This window comes from Eumetopias jubatus, unplaced genomic scaffold (genome assembly GCF_037043125.1).
Source record: "Eumetopias jubatus isolate StellerSeaLion01/CBP00866 unplaced genomic scaffold, mEumJub1_p1.0 scaffold_11, whole genome shotgun sequence".
Taxonomy (NCBI): domain Eukaryota; kingdom Metazoa; phylum Chordata; class Mammalia; order Carnivora; family Otariidae; genus Eumetopias; species Eumetopias jubatus.
This window is the reverse complement of record NW_028274817.1, coordinates 124,130,312-124,144,382: the sequence shown is the minus strand read 5'-3', so window position 1 is coordinate 124,144,382 and position 14,071 is coordinate 124,130,312. Positions and strand designations below refer to the sequence as shown.

The 14,071-nt window shown below is 42.5% G+C and overlaps 1 protein-coding gene across 1 annotated transcript in view; it reads left to right on the top strand.

The window, feature by feature from the left end:
• The window catches only part of LOC114218058 (odorant-binding protein-like), a 58,163-nt gene extending 44,939 nt beyond the window's left edge, over positions 1 to 13,224 (top strand). Inside the window, 1 exon segment of the mRNA XM_088028583.1 lies at positions 13,040 to 13,224. Within this exon segment, the coding sequence (XP_087884709.1) occupies positions 13,040 to 13,224 (185 nt within the window).
• Positions 13,225 to 14,071: the final 847 nt, after the last annotated feature.

Below are 14,071 nucleotides of genomic sequence, written 5' to 3'. Positions count from 1 at the left end.
TTCAATTTCTATAAAATTTCCTGACTACTTTAATTCTGTAATAAGTCTAGAAAAATAAAGTTCATACAAAGTCAACTGTCACCTACAAGTGCCTAATAAGTATTAGTGCTGACTTTTCAACTGAGTTACACAGACTTCTGTGGGTGTGTACAACACTTTTCTTTCTATTAGTTTCAGAGGTAGAGTTTACCTAGTTCATAAGGTCCTAATTTCCAAGAATGCATCATGGTCCTAATAAACCCGTCTTCCTCCAGTGAAAAAAGAATGTGATACTACGCAAGCTAGTGTCAGACAATGGAACATTTTCTGTTCAAGTGATTGGGTGAAAACACTTCTACTTAAATGCTCTGCATTTTTCTGACTATTTACGTAAAATCGCTTTAACAATTTAGGAAGAGTCTCTGCATCGTTCCGTAAATCGTGAGTACACTGAAAAGAATTAAAAGGAAAAAAGTGTAAACATCTGTATGTGTTTTAAAATATGTAGAAGACACAATACATAGACATATATATACATATATATATACAAGAACAGATAAATGATATACGCATACAATACATGTGTACATACAGGAATGCACATATGTTCTAATATATGTACATATTTCTATCCTTATATGTATATACTTATATAGATGAAAAGTAGGTATTGATATATACACACATAATATACACAGAAATACATACATACGCATACATATTCCTGTCCAAAAGGTTTAGAATTACTCTATACATATAATTTTCCTAAGTTTTATACACTTGTGAAAAGAAGATTTAATATTTAAGATTTATTTTTCATAAACATTATTTAAACATTCCCCAAGGTCATCTTTATTACTCTTCTATCGAGAAGTTCAAAAAACTCGAGTCAACTGAATACCATACAGAAGTAGGCTATTTTCAAGAAAAATACCATAATCAAGTGGTTTCTATGTAAATGTATGAGAGTTCTTGCATGCATTCCTGTAATTTTAAATAACTGAAACTCCTGGCATTCAAGAGAAAGAAACACATCAAATATTGTTCATAGTTATGTAAACTATATTGTTGCAGTTGGAATTTATACGAAATTACTAAACTCAGTTGATTCAGAGAAATACCAAGTTCTGAGTTGACTTAGAAATAAATTGTCCTCCAAAGTGTAGAAAAAACCACATATTGGCTCAGTTTTATTGGAGGTGAGGCTAAGCATGTTGACTGGGTCTCCTGCATACCAATGAGTTTTCAACGGCACTGGCCGCCCGGGAAGAAGCCTACCAGAGTAGAGAAGAATCTATTATAAATGAGAAGAATCTGATAAGAGAGCCTAAGCAAGGACCTAGGTCACACGGAAAACCTGCTTTCACGCCGGGTTCCAAAGTTTTCACCAGGCTGAAATCTCAGGGCAGACCAGCCACTGTAATACTCTTCTTTGTGAATTAAGGGACGTGTCTAGTTAACAGACTTTTGCCCTCGACATGGGAGGTATGGTGGGGAGCAATGTTCACAGGAGGAGCAAAGAGAGGAGACGTGGTCAGGAGTTCATGCAACAGAAGAGAGAAGACAGTTATACTGTGTGATTCTAGTCACCCTCACAGATCACAGATGCAGACAAAGGGCAGGGGAGTGGGGATGCTGCTGGAACCACATACAGAGAGCGGGGAGGAGGGTCTGTAATTAGAAGCAGGGATCTTCAGCAATTACACTACTGGGTATATATACCCCAAGGGCACAAATGTAGGGATCCGAAGGGGTATGTGACCCCAATGTTTATAGCAGCAATGTCCACAATAGCCAAACTGTGGAAAGAGCCAAGATGTCCCTCGACAGATGAATGGATCAAGAAGATGTGGTCCATATACACACTGGAATATTATGCAGCCCTCAAGAGGAATGAGATCTTGCCATTTGCAACGACATGGATGGAACTGGAGGGTGTTATGCTGAGTGAAATAAGTCACTCAGAGAAAGACATGTATCATAGGACCTCACTGATATGAGGAATTCTTAATCTCAGGAACAAACTGAGGGTTGCTGGAGTGGTGGGGGGTGGGAGGGATGGGGTGGCTGGGTGATAGGCATTGGGGAGGGTATGTGCTATGGTGAACGTTGTGAATTGTGCAAGACTGTTGAATCACAGATCTGTTCCTTTGAAACAAATAATGCAATATATGTTAAGAAAAAAAAAAGAAGAAGATAGCAGGAGGGGAAGAATGAAGGGGGGGAAATCGGAGGGGGAGACGAAGCATGAGAGACGATGGACTCTGAAAAACAAACTGAGGGTTCTAGAGGGGAGGGGGGTGGGGGGATGCGTTAGCCTGGTGATGGGTATTAAAGAGGGCACATTCTGGGTAGAGCACTGGATGTTCTATGCAAACAATGAATCATGGAACACTGCATCCAAAACTAATGATGTAATGTATGGTGATTAACATAACACAAAAAATGAAGAAAAAAAAAAAAGAAGCAGGGATCTTATAGTGACCGTGCAGAGGGAACAGGGAGGAGGGTCCGTTACTAGAAGCAGGGATGCTATAGTGACCGGGCAGAGGGGGAGGGGAGGAGGGTCCGTCACTAGAAGCCGGGATGCTATAGTGACCGGGCAGAGGGGGAGGGGAGGAGGGTCCGTCACTAGAAGCCGGGATGCTATAGTGACCGCACAGAGGGGGAGGGGAGGAGGGTCCGTCACTAGAAGCAGGGATGCTATAGTGACCGCGCAGAGGGGGAGGGGAGGAGGGTCCGTCACTAGAAGCAGGGATGCTATAGTGACCGCACAGAGGGGGAGGGGAGGAGGGTCCGTGACTAGAAGCCGGGATGCTATAGTGACCGCGCAGAGGGGGAGGGGAGGAGGGTCCGTCACTAGAAGCAGGGATGCTATAGTGACCGGGCAGAGGGGGAGGGGAGGAGGGTCCGTCACTAGAAGCAGGGATGCTATAGTGACCGCACAGAGGGGGAGGGGAGGAGGGTCCGTGTCTACAAGCAGGGATGCTATAGTGACCGCGAGGAGGGGGAGGGGAGGGGGAGGGTCCGTCACTAGAAGCAGGGATGCTCTAGTGACCGCGCAGAGGGCGAGGGGAGGAGGGTCCGTGACTAGAAGCCGGGATGCTATAGTGACCGCGCAGAGGGCGAGGGGAGGAGGGTCCGTGTCTACAAGCAGGGATGCTATAGTGACCGGGCAGAGGGGGAGGGGAGGAGGGTCCGTGTCTACAAGCAGGGATGCTATAGTGACCGGGCAGAGGGCGAGGGGAGGAGGGTCCGTGTCTACAAGCAGGGATGCTATAGTGACCGCACAGAGGGGGAGGGGAGGAGGGTCCGTGTCTACAAGCAGGGATGCTATAGTGACCGCGAGGAGGGGGAGGGGAGGGGGAGGGTCCGTCACTAGAAGCAGGGATGCTCTAGTGACCGCGCAGAGGGCGAGGGGAGGAGGGTCCGTGACTAGAAGCCGGGATGCTATAGTGACCGCGCAGAGGGCGAGGGGAGGAGGGTCCGTGTCTACAAGCAGGGATGCTATAGTGACCGGGCAGAGGGGGAGGGGAGGAGGGTCCGTGTCTACAAGCAGGGATGCTATAGTGACCGGGCAGAGGGGGAGGGGAGGAGGGTCCGTCACTAGAAGCAGGGATGCTATAGTGACCGGGCAGAGGGCGAGGGGAGGAGGGTCCGTCACTAGAAGCAGGGATGCTATAGTGACCGCGCAGAGGGCGAGGGGAGGAGGGTCCGTGTCTACAAGCAGGGATGCTATAGTGACCGGGCAGAGGGCGAGGGGAGGAGGGTCCGTCACTAGAAGCCGGGATGCTATAGTGACCGGGCAGAGGGGGAGGGGAGGAGGGTCCGTCACTAGAAGCCGGGATGCTATAGTGACCACGCAGAGGGGGAGGGGAGGAGGGTCCGTGACTAGAAGCAGGGATGCTATAGTGACCGGGCAGAGGGGGAGGGGAGGAGGGTCCGTCACTAGAAGCCGGGATGCTATAGTGACCACGAGGAGGGCGAGGGGAGGAGGGTCCGTGACTAGAAGCCGGGATGCTATAGTGACCGGGCAGAGGGGGAGGGGAGGAGGGTCCGTCACTAGAAGCCGGGATGCTATAGTGACCGGGCAGAGGGCGAGGGGAGGAGGGTCCGTGTCTACAAGCAGGGATGCTATAGTGACCGGGCAGAGGGCGAGGGGAGGAGGGTCCGTCGCTAGAAGCAGGGATGCTATAGTGACCGCGCAGAGGGGGAGGGGAGGAGGGTCCGTCACTAGAAGCCGAGATGCTATAGTGACCGGGCAGAGGGCGAGGGGAGGAGGGTCCGTCGCTAGAAGCCGGGATGCTATAGTGACCGCGCAGAGGGGGAGGGTGGAGGGTCTGATTACTCCGAGCAGGACAGACATACTTCCTTTTAATGGTCCTTTAATGGTATGAAAACTATGGCGGCAAAAGGCAGATTAACCCTGCTATCGTCATAATTACATCTAGACAGGCAGGATATGGGCAGTAAATGCAGCTTTTTACCTCAATCTTTCATTTTTCTACTCTCATCAGTATATATTTTCAGAGTCTCTTGTGCTGAAACGTAACGGAATTACAGCGAGTTTCAGGAGCGCCAGGGAAGAGATGACGACAGAGAGAGAAACACAGAGTGCGAGAATATCAAATAAACACCGTTCTTCCTGTTTTCCAGGTCATGAAAAAACGCATGTTTTTGATTGCAAATGTATTTTTTTCATATTTCCTTGAAATAAAACCACAATATGGTATTATAACCCCTACCAATATGGCTCATTCATATGAAGTTTTCCTCGTTATCCCAAGTTCTTCATTTAAAGTTAAGACATGCTATTTATAAAATACCTAGAGCCTTAGGTATAGACCATTATAACAATTTTTAAAAATATATTTTATATCTTATATGCAAAAATGAATCATGGAACACTACATCAAAAACTTATGCTGTAATGTATGGTCATTAACATAGCAAAATAAAATTTAAAAAATTATTTATGAAAAAAACATATTTTATAGATAATCCCTACTGTAGCATTCATATAACATTTCAGATGGACTTTTCCCCTTTCCTTTCTTACTTATTATAAAGTGATATAGGGGCAGCTCGGTGGCTGAGTCAGTTAAGCATCCTACCCCTGATTTCGGCTCAGGTCATGACCTTAGGGTCCTGAGATGGAGCCACGGGTGGGGCTCCAGGGTTCGACACAGAGTCTGCTTGAGAGCCTGTCTCCCTCTCCCTCTGCCACTCCCACCCTCCACTCATGCACACGTTCTTTCTTTCGCTAAAAAACAAAATATTGTTTAAAATTTAAAAAATAGAATAATATATACCTTCTTTGCATAAACATAAAAGTCACGCAACTGTAAAGGAAAAAACAAGAGTCTTCCCTACTCTAATGTTCTCAAGGCCATATGAACAGTGTGGCTGTGTGTCATCATACAGACTGGAGAGACAGGGACAGAGACGGAGATCACAGCGGGTATTTAAATTAAGTTTTCTAAACAGATATATATATATATATATTTAATGATTGCAGTTTTACTCAAGTAAACATACACAATGTAGACACACACAAAGATGCAGTATGGTAAATAAGTGTGGTAAAATCTGATGAAGACTTTAAATAAGAAACCAGTGTGGTAAAATCATATTTAGGAAGCATTAGGACAGATGCCATAACGTTGAGAGCTATGATCGATTTAAAAGCAGGAAAAATGAAATTTGAGAGTCTATCAAGGCCACCAGTGAAGGAGAGAAAAAAGGACGTGTCAAGCAATTTAGGTCTTCAGAACAGTCCATGCAAAGTTATGAAGTAACATTTTTCAGCAATCTTCACATAAATTGTTCAACTCAATATTAAAATATAAAAACCATACTATTCTAATCCCGCCTGAAATTCCTCTGGAGGAAACCTTAGCTGTCTTCGACAATGGACTCTGCATTTGTAAAGACCCAAGTCCACACTTACGCATTCATGCGCATATTAAATATGGCTTGGGTGATGTTGGAAAATAAGGTCGTGCATGCCCTTTACAAACCTTGCAAGGTCGTGTCTTTTTATTTTTAATTGAAGTACAGTTGATATAATATCATATTGTGTTCACACAATGTACCATCTTGAAAAAGAACATGCTCATATCTCTGAGCCCCTAGATTTATTGTTTGTAGCTTAAAAGGTGTGAAAAACAAGTTTTATCAGCACACCAAAATTAAATATTCTGTAACATTTTAGGATTATTTTTTCTCAGTGACCAAGATGTGGAAAGGACTTCATGTTCAAGGACTAATGGCACGTCTGCTGAAAGCAAATTTTGACCCAAGATGCTAAGTCCCTTGCACGGTATTCTTTAAATACCATTGAAAAAGGGTATGCTATTGATTCATTAGAAGATTTTTATTACACCTTTTCTAGACGTGAAGTGACACATTTTCTTTAGTCCAAGCCCTTTAATCTGAGCACAGGACACATAAGACAAAGGACAGAATTATAGACTGTTTTTCTGATCTGGGTATGCAATGAAGTTTATAGATTTCAGACTAAAGTATGTTTAGAAATGTGGTTATGTCTTAGGTTTATGCTGTTTCATTTTTAATCCTCTGTAATATCATACCCCCTTCTTCTTTGTGGATAATTATCTTTTTGCTGGGTATACAAAATATGTCAAATGCAGTAGACAGGAAATGGAAGAGATTTATAACGAAAGGAAACGTACTGCCCACAGGCAGATCTACACCAGAACGTAGATACTTACAGAATTTATTTCTAAAAGATAAAACACCAAGTGTACACTGTTAATATTTAGAGGGACATAAACTCTTATGGATTTTTCAGTTTGATTAATGTCTTACCAGTATGCAAGCAGGGAGAGTATTATGTTTGAAATCAGAAGATAAGGCGTTTATATTTGCTATACCAAGATCATTTTTTTTATTAGACTAATTTCAGGTATAGAAGTTCAGATTAATCAGAGGAAATATGCATGTTTTGTAGTCTCCAATAAAAATCTAAATTTATCCTCACAAAGCAAGAATAATGCATGTGGTTTCCAGTACATCAATTATGTACACGCATTCCAATTCTGGTCTTGATCGGTACAAATGAGATAATTTATGTTGCACGTATTCATTTTTTTTTTCTTTGTGTCACACCGCAAAATTGGTATGTATTATTTGTTTCCTGCTTGGCTAGTTATGGAATGTCAACTATATTCCTCATCTCCAAATAAAGTAGTCATGCCCGAGGGTGAAATGGATTTCATTCGTCTCTGAGGCCCTGTATTTCGGGGGCCATGGGAAATAGTCAAGATCTACAGTGTAAGAATTTCTGAAATGGGCTCCACCAAACCTAGCTTCAGAAGGTGTATCATGGGGAGGAAAAAGGGTGCCGTGCACAGGTACTGGGGACACACTACACTCCAAATTCCAACCCTGAAGGGCCTTGATGTGTACACCTGACAATAAATCCCAAAACATCAGAGAAAATAAGCATGTCTGATGGGCACACCTTGCAGCGGTGTTTCCCAGACCATTTCATTCCAAATTACTGAATTTTTCTTCCTATTAACATCTGCGAACATTTTAAGACACATTGCTTTAATATATTAAGTTTTCTAAACTTGGAGTTTAAGTCAATGACATTCCAATGAGATTAAGTCTGGTGTTTTTTCCTTCTTCCCAATGCAATTTAAACAACATATGTTTGGAGTATTTCTATCAAATGTCATTAAACTTGAAATTATTTTACAACTTCTCAGCAGGGAGTGAGTGGTATGTGAGCCCTGGAGGTGGTATAATGTTTACATATACCAATTTTTTAAAAACACAGATATACCACTAACGTGACAAAAAGACACATCTTGTTTAGTTTACGATTTACGCTGATTTTGTGCGTGTATGTGAAAATACACACACGCATATGCATACATATACAATTATGGGAAATTACTGTCAGCAAATTCCTAAGCTATATTTGTTCCTGTTCTAAAATATCACCTTAATTCCCTTTTTATGTCTTGTGCTTTCACGACCAGGGACAAGGCATTAAAATAGTAACTGAAGGTGGAAATTCAGTAAGATTTTTCCGTCATTCGTAGCTAGTATGGGCTGAATTGTGTACCCCCCCCTGAAATGTGTATGTTGGCACCCTCACCCCCAGGACCTCAGAATGGGACTGTATTTGGAGCCGGGGTCTTTAAAGAGGGGATTAAGGTAAATTGCGGTCATATGGGTGGGTGTTAATCCAATCTCACTGGTGTCCCTCTATGAAGGACACAGATACGCACAGCGGCATGACCACCTGAGGGCACAGGGAGAACACGGCATCTACAGGCCAAGGAGGAAGGTCTCGCCCCACCTGGATCGCAGCCTGCAGGACTGGGAGGAATACGTAGGTGTCTGTTGTCTGAGGCACCGAGTCTCTGCCGCTGGTTATGGCAGTCCCAGCAAATTCACACAGTGGATATAAAGAACCATTAAGGAAGGAGACAATGTTTTAGATCAAGACATCAATATAGTAGGCTTGTGTTGGGGTTCCCTGGGAAAGTCTCTGAGGGGCACTCTTGGATGCATGTGAGCCCCCAAGCAACACAGAATCGGGAAGACAGAGGACTTTGCAGAAGCAGGTTTACCAGACGCCCCGTCCAACATTATTAACTCTCTACATCTGGAACAAAGCTGCCCAAGCTGCTGATAAGGTTCGTCATCACCAACCTCGAGTGGTCCCAGCACAGCCACCACCGTGTGTGCAGTGGTACCATTCTTCCAAGATACCGTGCATTGCCTTCGTTTTAAAAAGTCTATGATCCTGAGTGTCTCTCCGTAACATCGTTCACATTCTAAGACTTCCCTGTGTTGATCACAGAGGGTGGAACCCCTTTGTCAACCCAGCGGGGAGACCGTGTGTCTCCCTTCTCCCTGGAATGTTTCTTTGAGAAGGAAGGTCTATCCCGTCTCGCACACAGTGGAGCGCACGACCATGGTTGACGGGGTCTCTGTGTGATAGAGCAGAGACTCGATGCTCCACCAGCCAGTTTCTCTGTGTGCAGAGAGAAGGAAGAAGAAGTACCACTAGACACAAGATCCATGCAGAGCATTCCGGCATTGCGCTGCCATTCTGAAAACGTCTTCACTTTCCACTTAAAATGAGAGCCTCTCAAGAACAGAAGCGGGGAGCAGTCCTGAGATCGTCTTCCTGCACTGTTAAAGGTAAAACATCCACGAAACAGGATTCCGCCTTCCTGAGGGGGTAGGTTGCTGTCTTATCACCGTGGCTTTGGTTCACGCTAGGCATGCCTCTAGATACTGCCCCGTTCTGGAGCGCGGCCGTGTTTGATTCTCCCAAATGCCCCAGTACAGACGCTTGGACACCACTGTTATCCCAGGGAAGACGCTGATATAACCCTAGGCATCTTACAGGTAAACCCTTCTATGTACAAGAGCTACGTGGCATTTTTAAATGATTACAAATTACCCTGAACAAGCTAACAACCAATTTTATATTCCAGCAATTTGCCTCTTTGTGTTTATATGACATCTGAAATAATTTTTACGAGTCGGCTGAGTGGTTCCTCATGTTAGGTCCGTGTGGGTCACGGACTCGTTTTTGAGACATTTACACTGGCAAGAAACTGCAGCCTACCAGAAGTTTCTGCCAGCACAAGAGAGAACCGATATTAATTATCCTTCCTTAAGATCAACAATTTTTAGTTTATTAAGAAATGTAATCAGATTACAGTAACCACGGGCCAGCAATTAGTTCCAAACATTGCGTTCTCTGCATGTAGGATGAACGGAAGCCGGGTATATTTTTAGTATTTAATGGAGCGTATTTTCGTGGTTCTTCAGTTTGTAGAGTTCACGCAGACGTTTGCACGTGTGAACAGAGCGTCTGGATAGTGTCAACAAACGAGCCTGTGTATTAGTGAACGTGAGTGGCCTGTTCACTAACATTCTCATGTGGCTGTTTGAATCATGCATTGGAACTGGTGAATTTAACCAACTGACGTAATCTGTTGAGGGTCTACCGTATGCTGAACGTTAAATAAATAGAACCCAGCTATGGTCATCTGGGCTGAGTACACAAAAATACCAGAGAGAAGGAGCATTGCCAGTTTCACCGTAGGAATTTCTATTCCCAAACTACAAGGTTCACAGCTAGCACATTCCATTGGCAAAGCAAAAATCTTCATCCTCTTAAGCACTTCTCCTTTAAGGAATTCTTAGGGGAGCCATTATTCTAAAGGACAGAGGGCTTCCGATTTATTTGACAGAAGGGACTGTTTCCAAGTCATGGTATGAGAAAATAAGCATCCTTTCTTTTCCTCAAGCTCTTGTTTTTGCTACAAGATTATAATACTCTCTTGAATATTAAGCATCGTTTTCTACCCCAAATTAAGAGGATTTCTACCATAAAGTTAAGTGAACCTATTATTCCGTATTTACGATATTCCAAAGGGGGCCAAACAGAGTTGGAACCACTATCCACCATTTGCATTGGCTCTAAATTTTAAATGGTAATCCAGTCTTTCAAAGGTGGTTCCTTAAACGTCTTACAGAGTTTCTGTATATATTATGTACTAACTTGCATGCTGCGGTTTGGAACACACGGGCCGATGCACGTTACCGCTGTTTCTCGTGACAGACTCTTTGCGTAGAGGAGGCAAACACCGTGTGAGGGAGTCCTTGGGGTGTCCCGTCCGTTCTCCTGAGATATACGCATCTACGTATTGCAAACTTTTATCTAGTAGTCTCTGATCAGAGTAAAGCATGAGGATACACATTTTCCCTTTCTTTCCAGGAGAACAGTGCTTGTTAATACTCTTGGAGACAATGGTCCTTTGTCAACGGTGACTCCCAATGTCTACTCTGGGAATGATTCATCCATGCAGTGGTAGAATACAATGAAGAATTGTGAACAGCACACTCGCTCCAACGTTCGTGTCTATGCCAACTCTCCCCCACCGCCCCCCAGTTTCCCACAGTGCTAATCCATTGCCCTGTGGGAGTGTAATTCTGGTGTTACCTTCTGGGGAACAGAAGAATCCAGTCACAATTTCCAGTCTCTCTCTCTCTCCATCTCTCTCTCCCCATCTTTCTCTCTCTGTGCATTTGATCTCACATCTAGAGAAAAGAAATGATCTCTACGCTGTCTGTTTCATTTCAAAATAGTATAGAGGTTATTTGTTTTTATAACTCCTGCAGCATGGAGCTTGAGATAATCATATATGAGATCCTATATGGATTCTGAAATATGAACACAGGACCTGAAATTCTTCCTGCCCCAAACCCACATCAAGTCATCCACAACCAACTTCATCGTTCCTTTACCGTGTCTCAGAAAATAGGAAGTGGCCCAGTTCTAGAACCAACAATTTCAGACAAAACACAGACTTCCTAAAAGAAAGTTTTCTAAATTATAAAAGAATGTCTTCTCCCTAAGCCTGCTTATTAATGAACCAACACATGCTCACATCCACCCCCGGAAGACAATAGGTAGCAATACTGACTTTCCAGATAAGATGATGTGCAATTTAGAAACCTATCAGGCCAAACCCTTTTATCATAATTAATTTTAAATTGGACAAGCACATCCATTTTTAAACCTTAGCTCATTTCCATGCAGATCATATGTATATATATGCAGAATATGTATTATTTCTTTCCACTTCAAATTCTGTTAATTTATAGCAGCATATTTCACTAAGCTAGACTTTTTTTCCTCAAAGAAGAGCACGATTCAATTAAAACTCTGCTCTACTCCTCACTAGAATAAGCTTTTGGAAAGCATCCTAAAATCATTCCTACTTCCACTAGGAAGCTAATAAAATATGGATCCAAGACACACACACACACACAGACACACACACACATCTAACAAGAAAAATGCTTTAGGAGAAAAAAAAAAGTATTTTTATTACTTTTTGATTAGATTTAATTTCTCCCCTTAGAAGTAATAAAGATTATTCTTTTTATTCGTTTTCAAATTTATTTTGCTTTAGAAAAGCACAGACTTCTGTATTTTCATGCCAAGAAGAGACCTTGGTCAGTTCAAAGTGGCATGCAATACAAAATAATAATACTGCATTTGGAGAAAAAACGATATTTATATGATAATCTCCTACCCCGAAAATTCAGCACAAGGAAGATTTCAACCCACTAGCTGCAGGCATCCAATTTTGATTTGGGGGGATAAGCTGTTACAGATATTGTCACTTATTCCAATGAAAACTTTTTACAATCCTATTGTTTTTATTTTTTCCTTATTTCTCTGTGTTTGAACTTCCAACCTAAACTTTATTCTTGTATTCTTGAGGACAATAATAGTTTAACAGTGCATCTTTTTCCCCCCAGAAACCAAGTTGCTCTGAGCAGAAAGTCGGGTCTAAATAACCTGATAGAGCACATGAAATAGAAGAAAACCCACTGTACTGGGATCTTAGTTCTGTCTGTTCAATATGAAGGATTATCATTTTCCAGACACCACTAACAGGAGCTCATGCTCCAATAGGGTTTATCTCCAAAACTGTGTACAGTGCCTTAATATATTCCATTACCACCTGACCACCCCCGATTTCACTTATAACTCGATGTGTAAAAGTAATATGCTTGGTAATAGCATCATGCCCAAAGAAATTTATTTTGTAGCTCTAATTCTTGAAATACATGGACAGATATAAGCTGCCTGCTTTCTTCTGGAAGCTCAAAATGAACTCCTTTGATTACACGTGAGAATCAGGATCTGACACTTCATTTCAGTCAGCGCTCATCCACGTTTAGCAGGGATGCTACACTTACAGAAGGAGATTCAATAAAACGAATACACGTTTCTGGTCCACACCGTAAGAACTATTCTGTTATGGAGGCGGGCAAGAGATCTATATGTTTTGTGTTGTCTGTTTAACAACAACAACCAAAACATTTTAGGGTTTTAAGATAGGAAGTATCAGCAATCTTTGGTTGTTATCACGTTAGACTTCACAAATTGTCCTTATGGTATAAAACTATGAAAAAATTACAAAAGTTTATGATTATGGGATGCAAGGGTGTTGTGCCAACGTTGCCTCTGGTGTTTTCTTTCCAGAAGCCGGAAACGAGGATCCAGGAGCGAAAGAAATCACCGTGCCCTCCGGATGGAGCTTCACACCTAAGTACCGTCTGAGTTTTGTTCTCGAGCCTGTTTTATTCCTCTCTACCTTGGCTGTCCTCATCAACACCATACCTACTCATCTCATAAATGCCACTGGGCCCCACGGTCCTGCAGCCTGATTTATTTCTTCCTTTTGGAAACGGAAGGCGTGGTTCATCGTGGGCCAGTTAGATTTATTAGTAATTAAGTGTAAAAACAGAAACTCAAATCAGCCCATTATAAATGGGAAAAAAAAGCGGGGGGATGGAAAAAAAAGTTCTCTCACATATGCGTTCAGAACACCATTTTCTCCATTCAATATTTTTATGATGTTTATATTCTTTTTTTTTTTTTAATAAAGAGTCTGGTTTTTTATCTAGCAAATGATTTTAAGGTTTACTGATTTGGGCAATTACCTCATTTGTTATTAACTGATTGATCCATTTGAACCCCTTTTAATCAATTTATGTTTTACAAAGACACTGTTTTCCATGCCAAACTTGCTCCTAACAGAGCTGGGGACCATGACATACAGGATGTTCCTATAAAGGACGGCCTCAGTCTGGGTCTGGATAGAACCATCACCAACTTTCGCAAGAGACAGAAAAGGCAGGTCCTGAACCAACGAACTGAAATTTGTGCACCGCACTTTGTGTAGGAAGTGTTCAGCTGGCTCCAACGTCATATTTTTTTTTTCCAATCATGAGCACCTTAGAGCAATAGAATAAGTTAACCACCAAGTATCAGCATCATATCATTAAGGAAAGCTTTTTTTTTTCTTTTCTTTAGTGTCTTCTAAAAAAAAAAAAATACAGCTACATTTTGAAAAACAGTTGCTTTGTAGAAGGGATGTAATGGATGACTTGCAGTCTCCACTGTTTCAACATGGAGTGGGAGCAAGGAGACAACGTAGCAGTTCAAAGGGAACAGTAACATTGACTATGAGGGGTTTTGTGATGAAAAGCTTTATTCTGCCTTTGAAAGAGC